Genomic DNA, 19,856 nt, shown 5'->3' with positions numbered 1-19,856 from the left:
AAGAAGGAGAGTAGTTGAGCACTGGAACTCTGAAACATTAAATCTCTTAAAGACAACTTATTAAAAATATGAACGTCAGGATACATTGTTACTAAGTCATCACATTATGCTGCTGTTCTTCTCTATATCAGTATTCCAAGAGTTTTCCAGAAAACATTGCCACTCTGGTTCTGAAGGTTACTCTATAACCTTCCTACGGATTCACCTTGCTCCTTTGGAAACAGTAATACTCTTCTCGAGGTCAGAATGTGTTAGAGCAAATTAAAGCCTCTGAGAACTTAAAAGCTTTGTTTAACCCAGCATCTCAAACTCTTTGACAGTGAAACTTTTTTTTTCAAGTTATACCTATTACCACAAGTTATACCTTGCTTTGGGAAATACTGTTACATGTTATTGGAAAGGGTTAACAATTGCTGAATCTTCTAGATGTTTTGTTTCACCCCTGACTTGTAACGGTTCTTATGATATGCCATGACCACCGTGCTGAAATTATTACTACAGAAGTTACTTTGAAATTTCAATATGAAAAAGAACTGTGATTTGAAATATCATATCATTGTTTCTCTGGTAATGACATATGAAGCATATATTTTAAAGGTACCTGTTCAATATGTACTAAACCATAAATGAACTTAACGTAACGTCACATTTTATGTTTTACATATTATCGACTTACTTAGATGATTATACTACCAGGTTCATTTTTTCAAGAGAAAACAAGTGCAGTAACATAAAATAGTTACAGTGGGAGGATTTTCTTAATGACAAGAAGAAATTATGCCAGAGATGTTAAGGAGTCTTGTTCAAAGCCACTGAAGTAGTTAGTGATAGAAGTGAAACTTAAATCCAGTTCTTTTTACTATTAATCCACTGCTCATTGTGGTGTTAAGATGTTTTGCTTTTTTAAAAGGTAATTTAAAATTAGCATTGGAATCAGGTTCATAATAACTTACCTCAGAAAGTTTGAGTGACCTAACGAATTGTTACTCATCAGCTTTTTTGTCCATGTAGTTGCTGTTGTCTTGGGGAATAATACGTTTATAAGAATACATGTTTACTTAGTATTTTGTAATTTCATAAAGCACTCTACGTTTGTTATCTTTGACACCCATTTTCTGTTTTTCTGGTTTGTATATTTCTATATAAGAAAAAAAATACAACTATTTCAAGATAGCCTAGACAAAAGCACATTTCAAGGAAGCATATTTGTTATTCACAATTTAAATTTACAGACATGCTTCGGATATATTGAAAATATAAATGAAGACATTCTATGATTATAGTTGTGAAAAACTGTTTTACAGGTTTACTGTGGCTGTAGGGTATATTACCCTATTCAGTTTTTAAAAGAAATTTTTTTCAAAATTTAAAGGTTTATCTTCTGTTAATATCAATTAATGTATCAGTCATTAAGCTTCTTAAAGCATATTTTTGTATTTATATAAAAGTAACATTTTGAAAACAGAAAAAATTAAACATTTTAGACAGTAGGGTTTTATTAAAGCATTCTGGGGACATCTTGATTCTGGTCTGTTACTAACTTGCCAGATAACTTGAAGTAAATCCCTTCACTCCTCTGTGCCACCCCTTCCTCCTCGGTCAAATGGGGTGGTTCGGTGTTTTTCAAGTGGCTGCCTTGGGGACCAGGCACCTCAAGGGCCTCTAAGGAGGAAGAAGTTAGGGGAATGCTCTTATTCCCATAAGAGCAGCTCGGATTTTAGCTGATGGTTTGTTTTGTTGTTGTTGTTGTTTTTGACAAACTATGACCTTTCGAGTGGTGAGTGAGGTATTTCCCTGAGTCCCTTAGTATTTGCCATGACTAAAATGAGAACAGGTGAAATTACATCTGCTTAATAATTTTGATTATTTTATTTTTTCAGGTTTGGAAAAAATTGAAGTTTTACAGCAGCATGAAAATGAAGACATATATAAATTAGCATTTGAAATCATAGATCAGTATTTCTCTGGTGATGATGTAAGTATATATTAAAATATGGTGTGACCTGCATGTAATTTAAAACCTATATTCCTAATGCAAGTTTTACTGAGAGTTTTCTTTTTATCATTTGTATGACTAAGTTTACAGTATTTCTATCAGATACTCTAGAGGTGGCATTTTTCCAGTTATTTAAAAATATCTAAATAAAAATTTATAATAATGGCTCTCCTTTATTCAGTTCTCTTGAATAATTTATGTCTGAAACATCATTATAAGGTAAAATTGTGCAAGCAGTTCTTGTCACATTTGTAATCTATCAATTGGGAAGAATAGTAATGATAGAAATGATGTATCTTCAGATAGGTGAAATAAATCTATGGATACAAGATCTTTAAAAAGAGGCAGGTTTTTTTTTGCGTATGTTCAATTTTAAATTGTTAAATTTCTTAATAAAATGATTACTGATTTACTTCGATATTTTTGGGTGATAAAAGCATTCGTGCAGAATCTTATCCTAAGAAGTAAATAAGCAATTCTGCTTGCACCATAATGTAGAGTATCCATAATAAGAAATTTCCCCCTGTTTTGAATAGATCGATGAAGATCCTAGCCTCATTCCTGAAGCAACACAAGGAGGTACTTACAATTTTGACCCAACGGCCAACCTTCAAACAAAGGAATTTAATTTTTAAGTTCATTTGAGTGCAGCGTCTTTCCCACATTCTATATGAAGCACCACCAGATGGCTACCAAATGACAAGAACAACCGCAACAACAAAAGGCTCCAAAACACACATGCCTCTTCGTTTCGATGCTTCTAAAGCAAGCCATGTCTCAGTCACTTTGCAGTTGCCAAAAGTCACTCTCACATGGACTGTAAATGCATCTGCATGATTTCCTAAACTGTTTTAGAATCTCCCTTAACAATCCCAACTACCCCCTCTCTCCCTGTCCCTGGTGCCACGTGCTGACAACTGCAGTCGCCAGCTGAGAGTGTCCACAGCGGTCGCATGTCGTGCCCGCTGACGCTCCTTAGGAAAGCGGTGCACAGTGGATCAGGACACAGTGGTGTGACACATCCACACGTCGGAAGACTTCAGAGAGGTGCGGTCTGGTCTGAGCCTCATCACTGTCCTCCACAAACATATTTTCATACTCTCTATGTGGAAGAATAGGTTTTAAAGTACAAGCCAAATGACTTTCATTGGTGGGACTGACACACAAAAAAGTAACTTAATGAAAAGAAACTCGGTTATTGATTAAACAGATAAGTTTAAAAAAAAAAAAAAAAACTGTCCTTCATCTACCAGTAATTGATGTGGTTATTATCTGCCTCAGAAGCCAGGGTTGGAGGAAGAACTTTAGATACGGATGGTAATGCTTTCGCCATTATACCTAATTTTTGAGAGCAGCAAGCCTTGTTTGACCACTCACTCCAGCCTGTGTGTTCCTGCTGTTGAAGTAATCAAATGCTGTGCATGGTATTTTACCTGAGCTGCAACCTGTTACGGACTTGAACTTCTGTTTAAGTTGAAAGCAAGAGTCCCTGACTCTAAAGGAAAAAAAAACACAATGGTCTAAAATACCCATTGACGATGTGAAAAAAATAATCTTGCTTTCAGCTTTCAGGAGTTAATATTTTTCGTTTTAAATCGATAATTGGATATGGTTGATTTCTATTGGGTTTAAACTGTGGAGCTTTCATGTTTACTGTAATTTAGTCTTAAAATATTTTTTACTTAGTAACCAGTGCTTTTGATAATGTGGTTGGCAACAAACCAGCAACTCTTTAGAAGTGTCATGAAAATTCATTTGAGTATTGGAAAAGTTCATTCAAATCCTACTCTAAAAGCATATTCACGTTTAAAAATATTCCAGCAAGGATCTTTGTAGAGGAATAATCTGCAGTTCTTTAACATAAATCTGATTTGCAGTGATCTTTAAATAATTCTGCAAAATCTGATATTACTATGTAAAGTCATTGCTTTTTGGTAGATTGTCTGACCCAGTTATTAATGAAAGAATATGGATTTGAACATTTTAAAACTGAACAATTTATGCTGTCACAAAAATGGTTTTGTTGCTGTCGTTTGCTGGGTATAATTTCCCAATGCATTGGTGTGAAGAGATAGAAAATCTAAACTAGTTATCAGATGGGGGGTGTATTTCCTGTGATGAAGATGAGACAGATGCCGTCAGAGCTTTGTGAATCAGCTGGGGTTTTTTCACTGATAAACAAAACATAGCAGGTGTGCATTCATTAAAAATATATGTATCTGCCAAGGTGGAGCCACTTTAAAGAGTGAGTTTTGTCTTGTATCTAAAGTAGATACAAGCGTATGTTTAAACTGCAAGATTTTTACTTGCTAGAGAATCTGTTTTAATATAGTGGTTTGGCCTCTGATTATTTATAGGTTTTATAAATTTTGGAATCAATTTCTCTTTAAGGTGGCTCAGATTTTTCAACTCTTGTGCACATAAAATTGAGTTGAAGTTCATTGTGCCTTTTTTCTTTATCCAGATTTTGAGTTAAAGCTTCATATGGTAACTGCATCCTATTCAGACACTATAGTCTAAATTTTTGAAAGTGTGTGGTTTTCACTAAAAGTAGGAATAACGAAGTCAAAACTAATTAAGGTCACAAACTTCGGTGAAACCCTTAAAGTCCAAATCTTCTTGATATTGTGAATTGTACCCCTTCTGGTTTAGTTTCTTCTGGACTCTCCGTGTTTACTGATGGTCACCTTTAAAATTTTGCACACATTGAGATCAAATTGGCCTCCATTGTGACGTTCATCTTTCCTCCTGCGTTCTCAGTGCAAACGGACATTTTTAAGTGAACATCAGCATCAAGTGGGGCAGACCCGTGTGTGCATTTGCTTGATTCGGTTTGTCGTGACCTTATCAGTTTTGAATTGGAATTGCACCATTTCGTAGATAAAAGAAACTGTATTGCTGCACTTTTAAGTTTTCAAAACAGTGTTTAAAAATTGCATTGTTTTTATTTTTTTTTAAACTCAGTTAAAAAAAAAAGACTAAAACGTTCTTTCAAAAGAGGCATCTAAATGTGTTCCTAATTTTGTATATGGGCTTAGGTTTTGTAACCAATAAAAAAAAAGCTGCTATCAAATACGATAAAACATTGAAGAACTTATTTTAAAAAATAGCTTATTTGCTTAGTTTTGTTTTCTGTATGGTTAAATTTAAATTTGGAATTATTTTTCAAGTATCAACCACAGTGGAAACGAATCCTGAATCACCTTTGCATTGTATTTTAATATCTTTTCTCCCACCATAACAAGCCAGGATGGCCAATAGCAGTGCTACATTTAAGAGTATTTCGTGACAAAAATAAGTAGTGTGTAGCCTCACATTTAAATGCTGCACCCTAGAGAAAGGCCATTTATTTGAGAAGAAGATGTGGATATGACTTTCGTCAAACAAACAAAAAATGAAACTGTTCATGTAACGCCTGTCTAATCTTGGAAAACATGTAGCTATGGAAGACAGTAATTGAAAGGTTTAGCCTTAGATAGAGGTTGTGGTTCTAAATAAAATCTTAAATTAATTGAAAGAACAGAGGAGGAGCCAAACTTTTGAGTATACAAATAGTTTTGTATAATGCCACTTCAGATTATTTTTGAAAGAAGTTGGTGTATAAGCAAATAAATGTGATAGTATTCCTACATAATCTTGCCATAATTTCCTTCAGAAGTGTCGTTCCTTTTCAGGGAATTGATTAATTATCACAGAGAATTATTGCAGAGAATTCATGAATATTATTTGTCTTGAGTGATGGTTATGAATTTTTTAACCTTAGTTTAACTGAGGAATTTTCATTAGTTCTGATTGGGGAAACGGAGAATAATTTCTGTACATTATTCTGTGATTATTAAGGCATATAACTCATTAATTCATTTGTCCGAAGCTTGAAAGGAACTCTTTTCTCATATAAATGTACTCGATTAGTTAGCTGAAAAATAGTAATAGAGCATTGTGCCGAAAGTCGTATATATATATCAAGAAAGTGTTTGGGAAAAGGGACATAGGAGTGTAGTCTTTTTCATGACTTTATCCTCCTTTTTCTTGCCCATAAAATCCCTCACCTAACTTTGGTCAAAATCAGGGTTTCTCAGACCCCACTCTGTTGACATTTTATGCAGGATAAATCTTTGTTATGAGAGGTGGTTCTGGGCATTGTAGGATGTTCAGCAACATCCCTGGTCTCTGCCCACAGGGTGCCTTCTCTCCCCAGTTGTGACAACCAAAAATACGTGCAGACATTCCCACCTGTCCTGTGGGGAGCAAAATGGCCCTTTATTGAGAATGACTGGCCAACTTCAATCCCTGTAGAAAACTTCACCCAGATCAAGCAGCCTAAACTATGAGTTTTGTTGTGCAAACAATCCTACACTTTCCTCAGATGTGTGGGATAAAAAGAGAGGTGACAAAAATGTGTCTTCATTCTCAGTTTTAGGAGGAATTGGAGCCAAACCTTACCTCATTCCCAGATCACCCATCTGTGGGATCTCTTGCTAGTACCAAGCCCCATCTACTGGAAATGACTTAAAGAAGAAATGAGAATGTGGAGTAACTATTTACCCTCTTAAATTTATCCTGTGACCTAAAAGTTGTAATCCATTAAGTGCAAATAGAGAGGTGACAACAAAGGTCAAAGAAGGGAAAGTGTCTTATCAAGTGGTTCATGATTGAGGTCTCTTTGGATTAGGCATAGGATGCTAGGTGTTCAGTAAACATTTATTAAAATAGATCAACATCAGGGGAATGATGTCTGAACTATGATAGAAGACGTGCTCCGTGATGGGAAAGCTCTTCTACAACATCCCACTTCCCTAACAAATTGCCATCCACCTTCTCAAATAATTCTGTTTTCTTAAGCTCTGGTACCCTGAAGTGTATGAAGCCACAAGGTAAATCTTCACGGGACCACAGTGTTACTTGATGGTAAGTAAAACCGTTTTATGGTAATATAAGTCTAAGTATTGCAGAGAAAAGTACACATTTTACATAATGTTTTAAAGATAAAATTAGATTTTCAAGGCAGGCCATGTTATGGAACTTTCCTGTAGGAAAGTTTGAGTGATAGAGGCCTTCACTCCTAGTGATTCTGTTCTGTTGCGTAGCTTTAGTTATTACAAGTTCCTTTCTTAATAGTGAACTCATGTCATCTCTTTTAAATAACCATCATTGTAAATTTACTTTTTTGATAAAAAGTAGGCCTTTTAGTGTTTCCAGAGAGCAGAAGAGACTGATCCCTTTTTATCCGTTCCTTTCCTCAACCTGAACAGTCCTTATAAGGTAGTTCCTGGAACTGATTCCTGCCAGTCTGATGCACTCCACAGACCCTGAGAATAAAGTGTGTGGTGTGGCTGGTTTCGGGGTGCAATGGAGTGGCAACATTCCATTAACTATTTTTATGCAGGGGAGACTCTTTCAGTTATCACTTTCATCATATTAGATATGTGATCAAGTAAAAGTCTCAGCTCTCTTTGACCCAGTACTTACACAATTTCACTTTTCAAGCCTAAATATAAGAGTTTATAACTTTCATATTATTGATTTCAACCCAGTTTTCCTCATAATAGAAGCAGATTCTGTTATCTATAGGTATCTTTTCCATGTCTTCAGACTTTTATAAATAAGGACTTGAATTAAGCCTGTAGAAACATTCATTCAAATATTTATGGAGCATCCTATTGCATTCTAGGTACTGTACTAGGGTGCAGGATACTTAAAAAAAATCACAGAAGTAAATGTAAAAGGAAATTTTTAACAACTGTTGGGAAAAAATCTATGCAATGATATAAAATAGAGGGAACTGGCCTTGGTAGGAAGGTGATATGAGAGTGAGCACTTAGGAAGTGGAGCCATGGCCAAGAGCCCCTTCAGTGACAAGGAGAAGGTTCTCTTAAGCAGAGAGAAGTCACAGATTCCCAAAATTACACAGCTTATGGGGATGAAGAAAAGCAGGAGTCAACTAGCTAGACTGACTGGAAAAGCTTTCTGGCAGAGGGAACAATGGTATTCAAAGGCCATGGAGGGGGCACCATAGGGAGTTCAAGGGAGTGAAAGATGGAAGTGTAGCTAGACCAAAGATAATGCAGTAATGAAGAGGATTGTGTGTGTGTGTGTGTGTGTGTGTGTGTGTGTGTGTGTGTGTAGGGGGTTGAGGAGAGCCTAAAGACCCAACACCTTGTAAGTCATGTAGAGGATTTGCTATTCTAAGAGCAGTGGAAAACGATTGTGGTTTGGATTTGTGTTTCCTTAATGACTAATTACGTTGAGCATCTTTTCATGTGCTTACTGGCCATTTGTATATCTTTGGAGAAATATCTATTCAAGCCCTTTGCCCATTTTTTAATTGTGTTGTTTGTCTTTTGTTGTTGAGTTGTAGGAGTTCTTTTTATATTCTGGATATTAAACCCTTCTCAGATAATGATTTCCAAATATTTTCTCCCATTCTGTAGGTTGTCTTCTCACTTTCTTGATAATATCCTTTGATGTACAACTTTTTAATTTTGATGAAGTCCAATTTATCTATTTTTTCCTTTGTTGCTCATGCTTTCAGTGTTGTCATACCGTAGAACCGCTGTCAAATCCAAGGTCCTGAAACTTATCTCCTAAGTTTTCATCTAAGAATTTTATAGTTTTAGCCACTGCATTATTTGTTAATCTTCGTATATGGTGTGAGGTAGGGGTTGGTCTTTGGTGAGGGGGGCAGGGCATGTGGTTACCCAGTTTTCCCAGCACCATTTATTGAAGACACTGTTGTTCACCTTTGAATGGACTGACTTGGCACCCTTGTCAAAAACCAATTGTCTATAGATGTGTCGGTTTATCTCTGGACTCTCAGTTCTATTTCATTGGTCTATATGTCTATCTTTATGCCAGTACCCCCACACCATTTTCATTACTGTAGCATTGTAGTAAGTTTTGAAATCAGAAAGTGTGAGAACTCCAACTTTGTTCTTCTCTTTGCAGATTGTTTTGGCTGTTCTGGGTCTCTTGCAGTTCCATATGAATTTAAGGACTGGCTTTTGCATTTCTGCAAAAAATGTCTGTTTTGATAGGGATTGTGTTGAATCTGAAGATCACTTTGGGCAGCACTGGCATCTTAATGGTAACCCTTCCACTCTTGAACGTAGGCTGTCTTGCCATTTACTTAGGTCTTCTTTCATTTCTTTTAGCAGTGTTTTGTTCTGTTCAGTGTACAAAGTTTGAACTTCTTGGTATAATTTATTCCTAGATATTTTATTCTTTTAGATGTCATTATAAATGGAATTGTTTCCTTAATATCCATTTCCAATCATACATTGCTGGTGTATAAAATGTGCCTTTTATGTGTGTGTGTGTGTGTGTGTGTGTGATTTCACAATCAAAAACAAGTTAAAAGAAATCACCAAGGCAGATGGAATATGTTTCTAGCTCCATTTGCTTCCAAATCCCATTAAATGAATAAAGGAATAAAAATTGAATAAACCAATTCTAAGGACAGATAACGTAGGAGCAGACATAGTAGCAGATGAGTTTCTAATTGGGAGGAAAATGAAAAGCAGAAAAAGAAATGAGCAGAAGTGATAATTCCAAATGTCTGAAATGAGGAAATGAAAAAAAAAAAGGAGGAGGAGGAGGAGCTAGTTCACAGTGCAGAAGTCAGAAACGGGTTGAGGACTCAGAAATACCGGAAACCAGAGGGATGAGGTGTAGGGATGAAAACAGAATTGGCTGTGAGTCCTATCAGCAGGAATCAGCCCTCTCCCCCAAATCCAGTCCCTTGTATCCAGTGACCAACCTTGCCCCATCCAACAGGGGACCAGAGCTCTGTTCTGTGAAGAAGCTGAACCATCAGCACTCAGACCCAGAGACACATCCCAGGGGAGAGGTCTGTGCTGAAAACAGACATTGAGTTAACATCTACATGCTGAGCCGCAGGACAGCCCATCAAGCTCCCACCCGTGCCACTTGGCTCCAAGAATTCTGGCAATAAGGATGTGCTCCTAGGCAGGAGATTGGAGGATTTTTGTTTTCCTAGAGAAGCTGAAATACTTCAGAGAAAATATAATATAGATAACTGACAATTGGGGTGAACCCATCCAAACAGTTTACCATCAGTTATTTAGCACTTCACTCTTAAAATAAAAACAGACAATAAAAGATCACTAGTCATTTAAGGAAAGCCTCCAACATGAAAAACAGATCAAAATCAGCATTTGGACAAAGTGAGCAGTTCAGACACAATGAAGGGATCAGATGAAAAATTAAAAAAAAAAAAAAGTGTACGAATATCCTGAGAGGTAAAGGTAAGATGTTGCATCCACGGAACAAGTATAGAATGCTACAGAAAGGAAAATCAGAAAACAAAGAGTACTTTCTGGAATTAAAAATACATTTTGTGTGGTCTTTGTGACTCCTACCATGGCGTATTGTGGCCAGGGCCAAAAAGAGCAGCCCATCAACCTCAACTTCAGCGATGTGCAAAATAGGCCCTGGATTCGGGTGTGGCTCTCTGGGCAGGTGAATATGCAGGTGGATGGCTGGATCATGAGTTTTGATGAATATATGAACCTCATATTAGATGATGTTGAAGAGATTCATTCTAAAACAAAGCCAAGAAACAAGGGGGTCAGATTGTGCTAAAGGGAGATAATATTACTCTGCTACAAAGTGTTTCCAACCAGAAGTGATCAATGAAGGGAAAGCTGAGAAAGCAATACATTTTTTTTTTTAGGTGTTCTTTGTTTTGAATATAGTTCTAAAACATTTGGTCACATTGTTTTGATTATACTTATGTTATTACCAGATCACCATAAATGCTTTGGGGTTGTTTTCATTTTTAAAAGTGCAGTTTGCAAAATAAAAAGTGCCATAGAAGGAGTGAGTGATAAAGGAGAAGGATCATTTCAGATGACTAACATCTGAATAATGAGTTCTAGAAAGAGACAACAGAGAAAGTAGAGAGAGGGAAGTTAGCGGAAAAGTAATATAAGAAAATTTCCCAGAATTGAAGTACATGTAAAAAGATCTACATGAAGTCACATTGCCAGGAAATATCAGAATATGGGAAATAAAAGAAAAGATCCTAACAACTTTCAGAGGGAGAAAAACCCAGGTCAGATACGAACAACCAAGAATCAGAATGGCATTAGACTGCTCCACTGGGCAATGGTGCAACACCATATATTCTGAGAAAAAGTTATTTCTAACCTAGAACTGTAGCCAAGCTATTAGATCAACTGGTTAGAATGGATAAATCTAGCCAACCAAGGTCTCAAAAATGTTACAGCCAGGCACTGTTGTTCAGAAAGCTGCTGGGATTTATGGCCCACCAAAGTGACGGAGTGAACCAAGGAAAAAGAAGTCCTCTATCCAGGAAATCGGGGATCCAAAAAAGAAAAGAGGCATAAGGAGTTCCCAGGATGACGGCTGTGCAGGAGATCTTCAGAGCCATCAGGCCAGATGGGAACAGAAGAAAGGATGAGGAAGGGCTCCTGAAGAAATGTCTCCAGGGGAGGAAAAATGGAAAGATAGAACATTTGATGGGTTTGAGAGTATGGAAAATGCTGATCTGGGTGTTTTTCAAGTCTGTTAGAAAGCTTGGGAAGATTTAGTGATAGGGCCTAGTCCGTTTCAGTTTGCTAAAGCTGCTGGAATGCAATATACCAGAAATGGGTTCGCTTTTACAATGGGGATTGTAATTTATTTATTACAATTTACAGTTCTTAGGTTGTGAAAATGTACAACTCGAGGCATCAACAGGGTGATACCTGGACTCTTAGGACAGGCTGCTGGCATCCAGGACACCTTTGTCACATGGGAAGGCACATGGTCAGTGTCTGCTGGTTTCGTCGCTTTCAGCTTCTGATTCCAGTGGCTTCCTCTCTGAGCTTCTGTGGGTCCTCTCTGAGCTTCTCCTGGGCTTTTCTCTATGAGCTCCTCTTCATTTCATCTCTTAGCTTCTCTGGGCTTTTTCTGTCTTTTATCCTCTCAAAAAAGACTCCAGTGTGAGGATTAAGACCCACCCTGAGTGAGGTGGATCATATCTCAATTGAAATAATCTAATCAAAAGGTCCCACCTACAATAGGTCAGCAGCCACAGGACTAGATTAAAAGAACATGACATTTTGTGGGGTGCATAACAGCTTCCAAACCACCACAGGAACCTAGAAAATTAAACAAATAAAAATGAGGCAATTATTACCTCCAGTATGAAAAGCTTTGTGAGAAAGGAAATGAAATCCTAGGACATCATTTGGCTTAGCAGCAAATAGTACTTATATAGTTATAATAAAGTAGATGCTGAATTTTGGTTTGACCAAAAATGGTGATTTACCATATTGGGTGGATTGGTTTGAAAGAGGAGCTGAATCTTCACCTTCCATAATACAAAGTTAAGAGCTATGTCTAAAATATATGTGTTCCAGTTTGCTAAACTGCCATTATGCAAAATACCAGAAAAGGATTGGCTTTTATAAAGGGGATTTATTAGGTTACAAATTTACAGTTCTAAGACCATAAAAGTGTCCAAACCAAAGCATCAATGAGAGGATACCTTCACTGAAGAAAGGCCAATGATGTCTGGAACACCTGTGTCAGCAGGGAAGGCATGAGGCTGACATCTCCTGGATCCTTTGCTCCCGGGTTCTGGTTTCAAAACTGCTTTCTCCAAAAGGTCTCTGGGTTTCTGTCTGTCTTAGCTTGTCTCTCTCAGCTCCTAGGCATCCTTGCTTGTTCTCCCAGGGTGTTTCTAAGTATCTGGGGGTCCTTTCTTAGCTTCTCTGGGCATACTCTGGGCTTCATCTCTTAGCTTAGCATCTCCAGATGTCTTTCTACATCTCCAGACATCTTTCTGCATCTACAAGCCTCTGGGTCTGCATGCTTTCTCAGCTCTCTTATGGACTCCAATGATCTAATTAAGACGTACCCTGAGTGGGCGGGGTCACATCTCCATGGAAATAATCTAATCAAAAATCTCACCCACAGTTGGATGGGTGACATCTCCACGGAAATAATCTATAAAAAATCCCCCCTACTGGTGGTTTGATGGGTTGAGCCCTCTACCATAAGTTTTACCCTTGGGAAGACGGTTGCTGCAAAGGAGAGGCTAGGCCTCCCTGTATTTGTGCCTAAGAGTCTCCTCCTGAATGCCTCTTTGTTGCTCAGATGTGGCCCTCTCTCTCTGGCTAAGCCAACTTGAAAGGTGAAATCACTGCCCTCCCCCCTACGTGGGATCAGACACCCAGGGAAGTGAATCTCCCTGGCAACGTGGAATATGACTCCCAGGGAGGAATGTAGACCTGGCACCGTGGGACGGAGAACATCTTCTTGACCAAAAGGGGGATGTGAAAGGAAATGAAATAAGCTTCAGTGGCAGAGAGATTCCAAAAGGAGCCGAGAGGTCACTCTGGTGGGCACTCTTATGCACACTTTAGACAACCCTTTTTAGGTTCTAAAGAATTGGGGTAGCTGGTGGTGGATACCTGAAACTATCAAACTACAACCCAGAACCCATGAATCTCGAAGACAGTTGTATAAAAATGTAGCTTATGAGGGGTGACAATGGGATTGGGAAAGCCATAAGGACCAAACACCACTTTGTCTAGTTTATGGATGGATGTGTAGAAAAGTAGGGGAGGGAAACAGACAGACAAAGGTACCCAGTGTTCTTTTTTACTTCAATTGCTCTTTTTCACTCTAATTATTATTCTTGTTATTTTTGTGTGTGTGCTAATGAAGGTGTCAGGGATTGATTTAGGTGATGAATGTACAACTATGTAATGGTACTGTAAACAATCGAAAGTACAATTTGTTTTGTATGACTGCGTGGTATGTGAATATATCTCAATAAAATGATGATTTAAAAAAAAAAAAAAAAAAAAATCCCCCCTATAGTAAGTCTGCACCCACTAGAGTGGATTAAAAGAACATGGCTTTTGTGGGAGGCATAATAGATTCAAATGAATACAGTATAGCTAAAGAGTGAACAGTATTTTTTTAATTTCATAAATACAGAAGATTTAAGGATTTAAGGAATACAGGTGATATAGCTAAAAAGAATTTGGGAGAGGAGTGGAGCACAGGGAATACTGGTTTTCCTCTAAGACCCATCATATTAACTGACTTTTTAGCTGTGTGACACGAATTACTTTGATTAAAACAAAAGTTTTCAAGCACCTTGATCTGTGATAATAGTATTGTAGTTATGTAGGAGAATCTTCTTATTTTTAGGAGTTGCATGCTAAAGTATTTAGGGATGAAGTAACTTCAAGAACTGCAAAGTCTGAGATCTGAGCCTGCTTACAAGCTGGCTGAAGACACAGGATGCCTGGGTCAGAGACAAAAACAACTTCATTATTCATAGTGAAGGTAGTAACCAGATTGTCAGCGCGATGCTCGGGGCAGTTCCCCATGGCCTCCCGTTCCCACGGGACAATGCATGGGTCCCATCATGGGGGGTATTTGTTTCCTATACCTGCTATAGTAAATTACCACTACCTTAGTGGCTTCAAATAACACAAATTTATCTCACAGTTCTTGAGTTCAGGGTCTGAAATGGGTCTCACTGGGCTAAAATCAAGGTGTTGTCAGGGCTATATTCCTTTCTGGAAGCTCTAGGGGAGCCTTTTTCAGCTTCTAGAGGCTGCCAGGTTTCCTTGGGCCATGCCCTCCTTCCTTCTTCAAAACCAGAGATGGCTGGTCAAGGATTTTTTTTTTTTAATAATAAATATTATTTTGAAATAAGTTCAATCTTACAGGAACAGTTGTAAAAACAGTACAAACCCCATACATAGAACTCCATCGTACCCCGACCCCCCTCCCCCTCCCCCGATCCATCACCTTTGAGATCCTGTCACACCACTGTCTGTTTCTTTCCCTCCCTCTCTCCCTCTCTCCCTAACACTGGTCAAGGATTTTTGAAGCTGCATCACTGACACTGTCCCATCACATTTAAAGGACCCTTGTATTTACACTGGGCCCGCCCAGATCATTCAGGATAATCTCTTTATTTTAAAGCCATCTGATTAGCAACCTTAATCCCCGGCTCCTTCCCTTGCCCCGGAACAAACTATGTTAGTAATGCCAAGTTCTCCGCATGGTGTTGCCACTGTATTTACTTTGTAGCCCTGGGCAAATTACTGGGCCTCAGTGTTCTCATTTATAAAATAAAGGAGCTGTGACAGGCTCTCTTAAGTCTCTCCCCTTCTGGGACCTTTTGTTTAAAATGTAAATTGATGCTTTATCCAATTGAAATAGGGTTGCCAGATTTAGTAAATAAAAATACAGGTTGCCCAGGTAAATCTGAATTTCAGTTCCACAACGAATTATTTTTTAGTGTAAGTACCCTAGTGTTACTTGAGTGTACATATAGACTAAAAAATTACTCGTTGTGGATCTGAAATTTTCAGATTTATCTGGGTGTCCTGTATTCATCTGGCTCCCCTAAATTAAAGAAACTGGCTAGGTCATTAGAGGTCACAATCTGTTAACTGAGACTCGGTCTGCAATGGTTTGTCTCTACATTAGGGGCCTATGTAGGCGAAAGCATCCAGCGCCAAGCAGATGCCGCTTACTACCCTGCTCTCCCATGCTTTGGCTGCTTTTCTGGATTTTTAAGAAATGGAAATAGGGTCAGAGTCAGCAACAAGGGCTTTAAAAAGTCTGTTGGTGGCTGCAAACGACCCTTGCCCGCACCTCTGGCACGGCTTGCAAAGGCCTAACTAGAACCTTGTGTCTCCCAAATTCTCCCCCGCCTACTGGCACAATTTCCAACATGTGTACTGCACTTGGCGGTGGCTTGGGCTTTTGACCCCTGTTAGAAATCAAACCGCATCAAAAGGTGTGAACCTTTGAGCGGTCCTTTGGGCTTGGCCTGGGAACAGGTTTGTCGAGACGGTTAAGAGGAGCTGTGAGCACAATCCAGACGCTTGAAGAACGGCCCTCCGCAGGTTTGGCGAAGCTTGGGGACCAGGCGGGGCGCGGAGGCCGGGGAGGAAGCCCCGCCCCAACGGGAGGCCCCGCCCCGCCCCGCCCCAACGGGAGGCCCCGCCCCGCCCCGAGGAGCCCCGCCCCGTCCGTGCCGGATCCCTCCTGCACCCTCTAGGCCCGCGGCGGACGGCGGCGGGAGGAGGAGCGCGGGCGCGGGCCGGGCGCTGGTGCCGTGCCCCGCGCTGTTGGCGGCGGCCCGCGGGGCGCTCGCGCGGCTCTGCTGCGACACCCTGGTGCATCTGGTGCTGGTGAGTGGGCTCGCTCGGGACCCGTCCGGGACACCCCTGTCCGCCGGGGGACCCCGCGAGGCGCGGGGCTCGTGGCCAGGTGCTGCCTCTCGGAGTTCTGGTGCCCGAGGCTGGGAAAAGCGCAGCTTCGCTAGTGCTTCCAGCTTTTCTACCAAGAAAAGAAGAGAGACTGGAAACTGGTCGAGTCGCGTCAGTGCGGCGCTGTGCTAGCTTGACCAGAAGTTGCTCCAAGGCGAAAATCTTGGCCTTTGCAACCTGCACGTCCGTACTGAACTGCGGACGGTGGAGTGGCGATGGTTTGATCAGCCCAGAGGGGGTCGTCCCGACAGGCAGAGGTGATGGGATGGCCTGCGCAGCGTCCGAGGGCCTGTCCCAAGACTGAAAACGCGGGCTTCTTCGCAGTTACCACCATTTATTGAGTGTCTGCTGTGTGCCCGGCACAGTGCTGTGTGTTTAAAATATCTGAGCTTTGCAGATTCTTACAAGCGAATTTTAACTGTCCCTGTTTTATTGTACAGGTCCTTCAAAGTTTGTCCTCTATACCAACCCAGGCTCTCTTACCTGTTAGGAAACAGATGTGTCCTTAAAAATTCAACCCACTGTATAAATGACCAATAGGGCTGTATCTAAGGGAATACTATTGAGATCCCCCAACACACTTTTTGAAGTTTTTTTTTTTTTTAAGTATGGAAAAATGCCTTTTTCTTGTACATTTGACCTTGTTTAAATCTAGGCACACCCTATGGCTCACATAAAAGTAAAGCCAACAGTATTGGGAAATGAAGAGAAAACAAGATTCTTAATAAGCTAGATTTGCCAATATTTATCAACTGTGGTTGGCTATTTCACCAGACTAGATGTTGCTAGTCTGGTGAAATTCCTTCTTTCCTAACAATATGTGGAGATAAAAGAGGGTGAATGTTTCCCTCAATTCCTTTATTTAGAGAATTGATTTTTTTTTTCTCTTCATTTTATTGAGATATATTCACATACCAAGCAGTCATACTAGGAGCCTGGGGTGGTGAATGGGTTGCTAAACCCACTCAAAGAAAACTTTATTGTAACATATTTTAGACCTTTTTCTGGTTTGCTAATGCAATTGGGGAGAGCCTGGACACCCCACTTACAGTACCAGAATCTGTTCCGGTTTGCTGCTGCTGGAATGCAAAGTACCAGAAATGGATTGGCTTTTATACAGGGTTTATTTGGTTACACAGTTACAGTCTTAAGCCGTCAAGTGTCCAAGGTAAGGCATCAGAAATCGGGTACCTTCACTGGAGGATGGCCAATGGCATCCGGAAAACATCTGTTAGCTGGGAAGACACGTGGCTGGAGTCTGCTCCGGAGTTTTGGTTACAAAAGGGGTTTCTTCCAGGACATTCCTCTAGGCTGCCGCACCAAGTTCCTTCTGTCTGAGCTTCTTATATAGGACTCCAGTGATTTAATTAAGAGCCACCCTGAGTGGGTAGGGTCCATATCTCCATGGAAATTATCCAATCAAACGTTTCACTCACAGTTGATTGAGTCACATCTCCATGGAAATACTCAAAGGATTCCATCCTAATCAACACTAATACATCTGCCCACACAAGACTGCATCAAAGAACATGGTGTTTGGGGAGACATAATGCATCCAAACCGGCACAGGCCTATGCAAAAAAGGTTTGAAAGTAACAAAACTGCCTCGTTGAAGATTAAGTCTCAACAGGTCTGCAGTTTAGTTCACCTCCCTCCTTGTTCTGCAGGAAATATACCACCACCACCACACCCCCCCACACACAGCCCCTTCTTGCACCCTTGACTTGTCCCAGCAGCGAAGTGTCCCACTGTGTGATAACTGAGTTTGCTGCCATCAAATGCAGAGCTTCCCTGTTGGCAGGGTTTCGAGCCAAGCCACCCAGAGGTGGCTTATCTGCTGTGTGTCCCACCAAAATGTGGTCACCTTGGGCTCCAGCTCTTCAGTCCGTCATGGCTGGGGTGGAGGGCAGGATGATTTCCCACCACAGGAACCCTAGCGACAGACATGAAGAAATAAATGGGTTGGCTCACTGTTCCTTAAAGAGCACTCTGGGCATGTCAGGCCCTGGCATTTCCTGGATTCTTAGCAAAAACGTCTGCACCCCAAGTCAGGCGTTTGAGACAACAGGAATAGCGTGGCCACCAGATTGGACCCAGGATGTTTATGCCAATGTTTAGGCAACATCCTGAAGTCTAGGTGGACTTGGAGCACAGGTTTGCATGGGGAAAAATGGAAGAACAGGCTGGAAAGAGAGGTTGAATGATAGGCTAAGAATTTGAATTGAATTCTGCAGTGGGAAACCGCTAAAGATTTTGAGCACAGATACAGCCTGGCCAAAGCACAGCTTTAGAAAGATGATTTGGTGGCAATGTGTTAAGTCAGAAACTGCAAAGGGTCTGAGATTTTTACCTTATCTGCAAGCTAACAACTTATCCTGCCACAATTGCATTTATATGCACCAACAATAAAACACAAGCTCTCTGGGTCAGAGACAAAGAGAGGGTATTGGTTGTGACACAGCAGCAGCCAGAGCAGCCCCTTGTGTTGATCCCCCGAGCCCCATTCTCCTTAGGCCAATATGGTCTAAGGCCAGATGATACCTGAACATGCAGTGGGGTGCATTACAGCAGAGGAGTTCCCAAATTAGGTTCTCGTCTTCTGTGAGATTCCTGGTGATCTGCCTAGTTTTCCCTCTGGAAAGAGACAGACTTTATCTTAATTTAGGAATGTAAGCAAATCTCCGGGAAGGAGAAGGATGGGTGTTTATCTTTACTACCCTGGAACTTCTCCAGGGAGGGAGATGTTGCTAAGCTTTGCCATCCTGGAACAGAACGTCTCCTTCTACAAACATTCTCAGAATGGTTGTAAAATGCTTTTGCTCAGAGCCCCCACAAAGTGCAGGAGTGTGAGCTGTCCATGGAGAAGTGCCTGCCACTGTGGCACAGGTTGTATTGGAAAGATGACAGGGCAAGACGATTGACCGAAAGCAGCTGCAGTGGTGCTGGGGTGAGATGAAAAGAAGAGCTGAGCTAAGGTGATGTTGCAAGTTAAAGTAGGAGGAAAGCTGAGGACGAGAGGCTTTACAGAGAATTTTGTAAGTCGCAGCAACCACTTGTAGATGGGGCTGGAGATGAATCTGGGTAACTTGGAACATGGTTGTTCTGCTAACAGCCAGGGAAGACTGGCTTTAGAAATATGAATTCAGGGGTACTGAGATATAATTAAGGGAAAATGACCAGGAGGGACTTGGAAATGGAGACAAGTTAGGGTGATGGGGGTCAGGGCAAAAGAAAGAGATTTGAGAATTCTCTACTGAGGTGGAGATGACAACTGGAATCCCTAGGAATGGGTGATTTTGCAGAGCAAGAGTAGAAAGGTAGAAGAGCTGAGGTGTGAAGGCAGAATCAGAATCTTCTAAAATGTCTATAAGGAGCCCTCAGAAAGGAGAGAAGGTTTGCTAGATAAAAACCAAGATAGAGCTGGATCTTGGGAAGCACGGGAGGGAATTTCAGGATCATTCTTAAGTGCTACAGCACAATTTAAAAGAGAGAGAGACAAGGGCTCCTGGGTATATTACAAAAGAATTGAAAGCAAGAATTCTTTCTACATCAATGTTCATAGCAGCATTTTTCACAATAGCTAAAAA

At 40.4% G+C, this 19,856-nt stretch overlaps 1 protein-coding gene and 1 pseudogene across 1 annotated transcript in view; both read left to right on the top strand.

Moving 5' to 3' along the window:
- Window positions 1–4,995, top strand: part of KPNA3 (karyopherin subunit alpha 3) — a 105,120-nt gene extending 100,125 nt beyond the window's left edge. The window contains exons 16-17 of the mRNA XM_037800106.1: window positions 1,881–1,975; window positions 2,533–4,995. Coding sequence (XP_037656034.1) covers window positions 1,881–1,975; window positions 2,533–2,631 — 194 coding nt within the window. The 3' untranslated portion in view covers window positions 2,632–4,995. The remainder of the gene's footprint in view (window positions 1–1,880; window positions 1,976–2,532) is intronic.
- A 5,380-nt stretch (window positions 4,996–10,375) lies between these two features.
- On the top strand, window positions 10,376–10,644 carry LOC119506929 (annotated as a pseudogene).
- The last annotated feature ends 9,212 nt before the right edge of the window (window positions 10,645–19,856 follow it).

The sequence above is a fragment of the Choloepus didactylus genome, chromosome 12 (assembly GCF_015220235.1).
Source record: "Choloepus didactylus isolate mChoDid1 chromosome 12, mChoDid1.pri, whole genome shotgun sequence".
Taxonomy (NCBI): domain Eukaryota; kingdom Metazoa; phylum Chordata; class Mammalia; order Pilosa; family Megalonychidae; genus Choloepus; species Choloepus didactylus.
The sequence above is the reverse complement of the archived record's forward strand: the minus strand, read 5'-3'. Positions and strand labels throughout refer to the sequence as shown.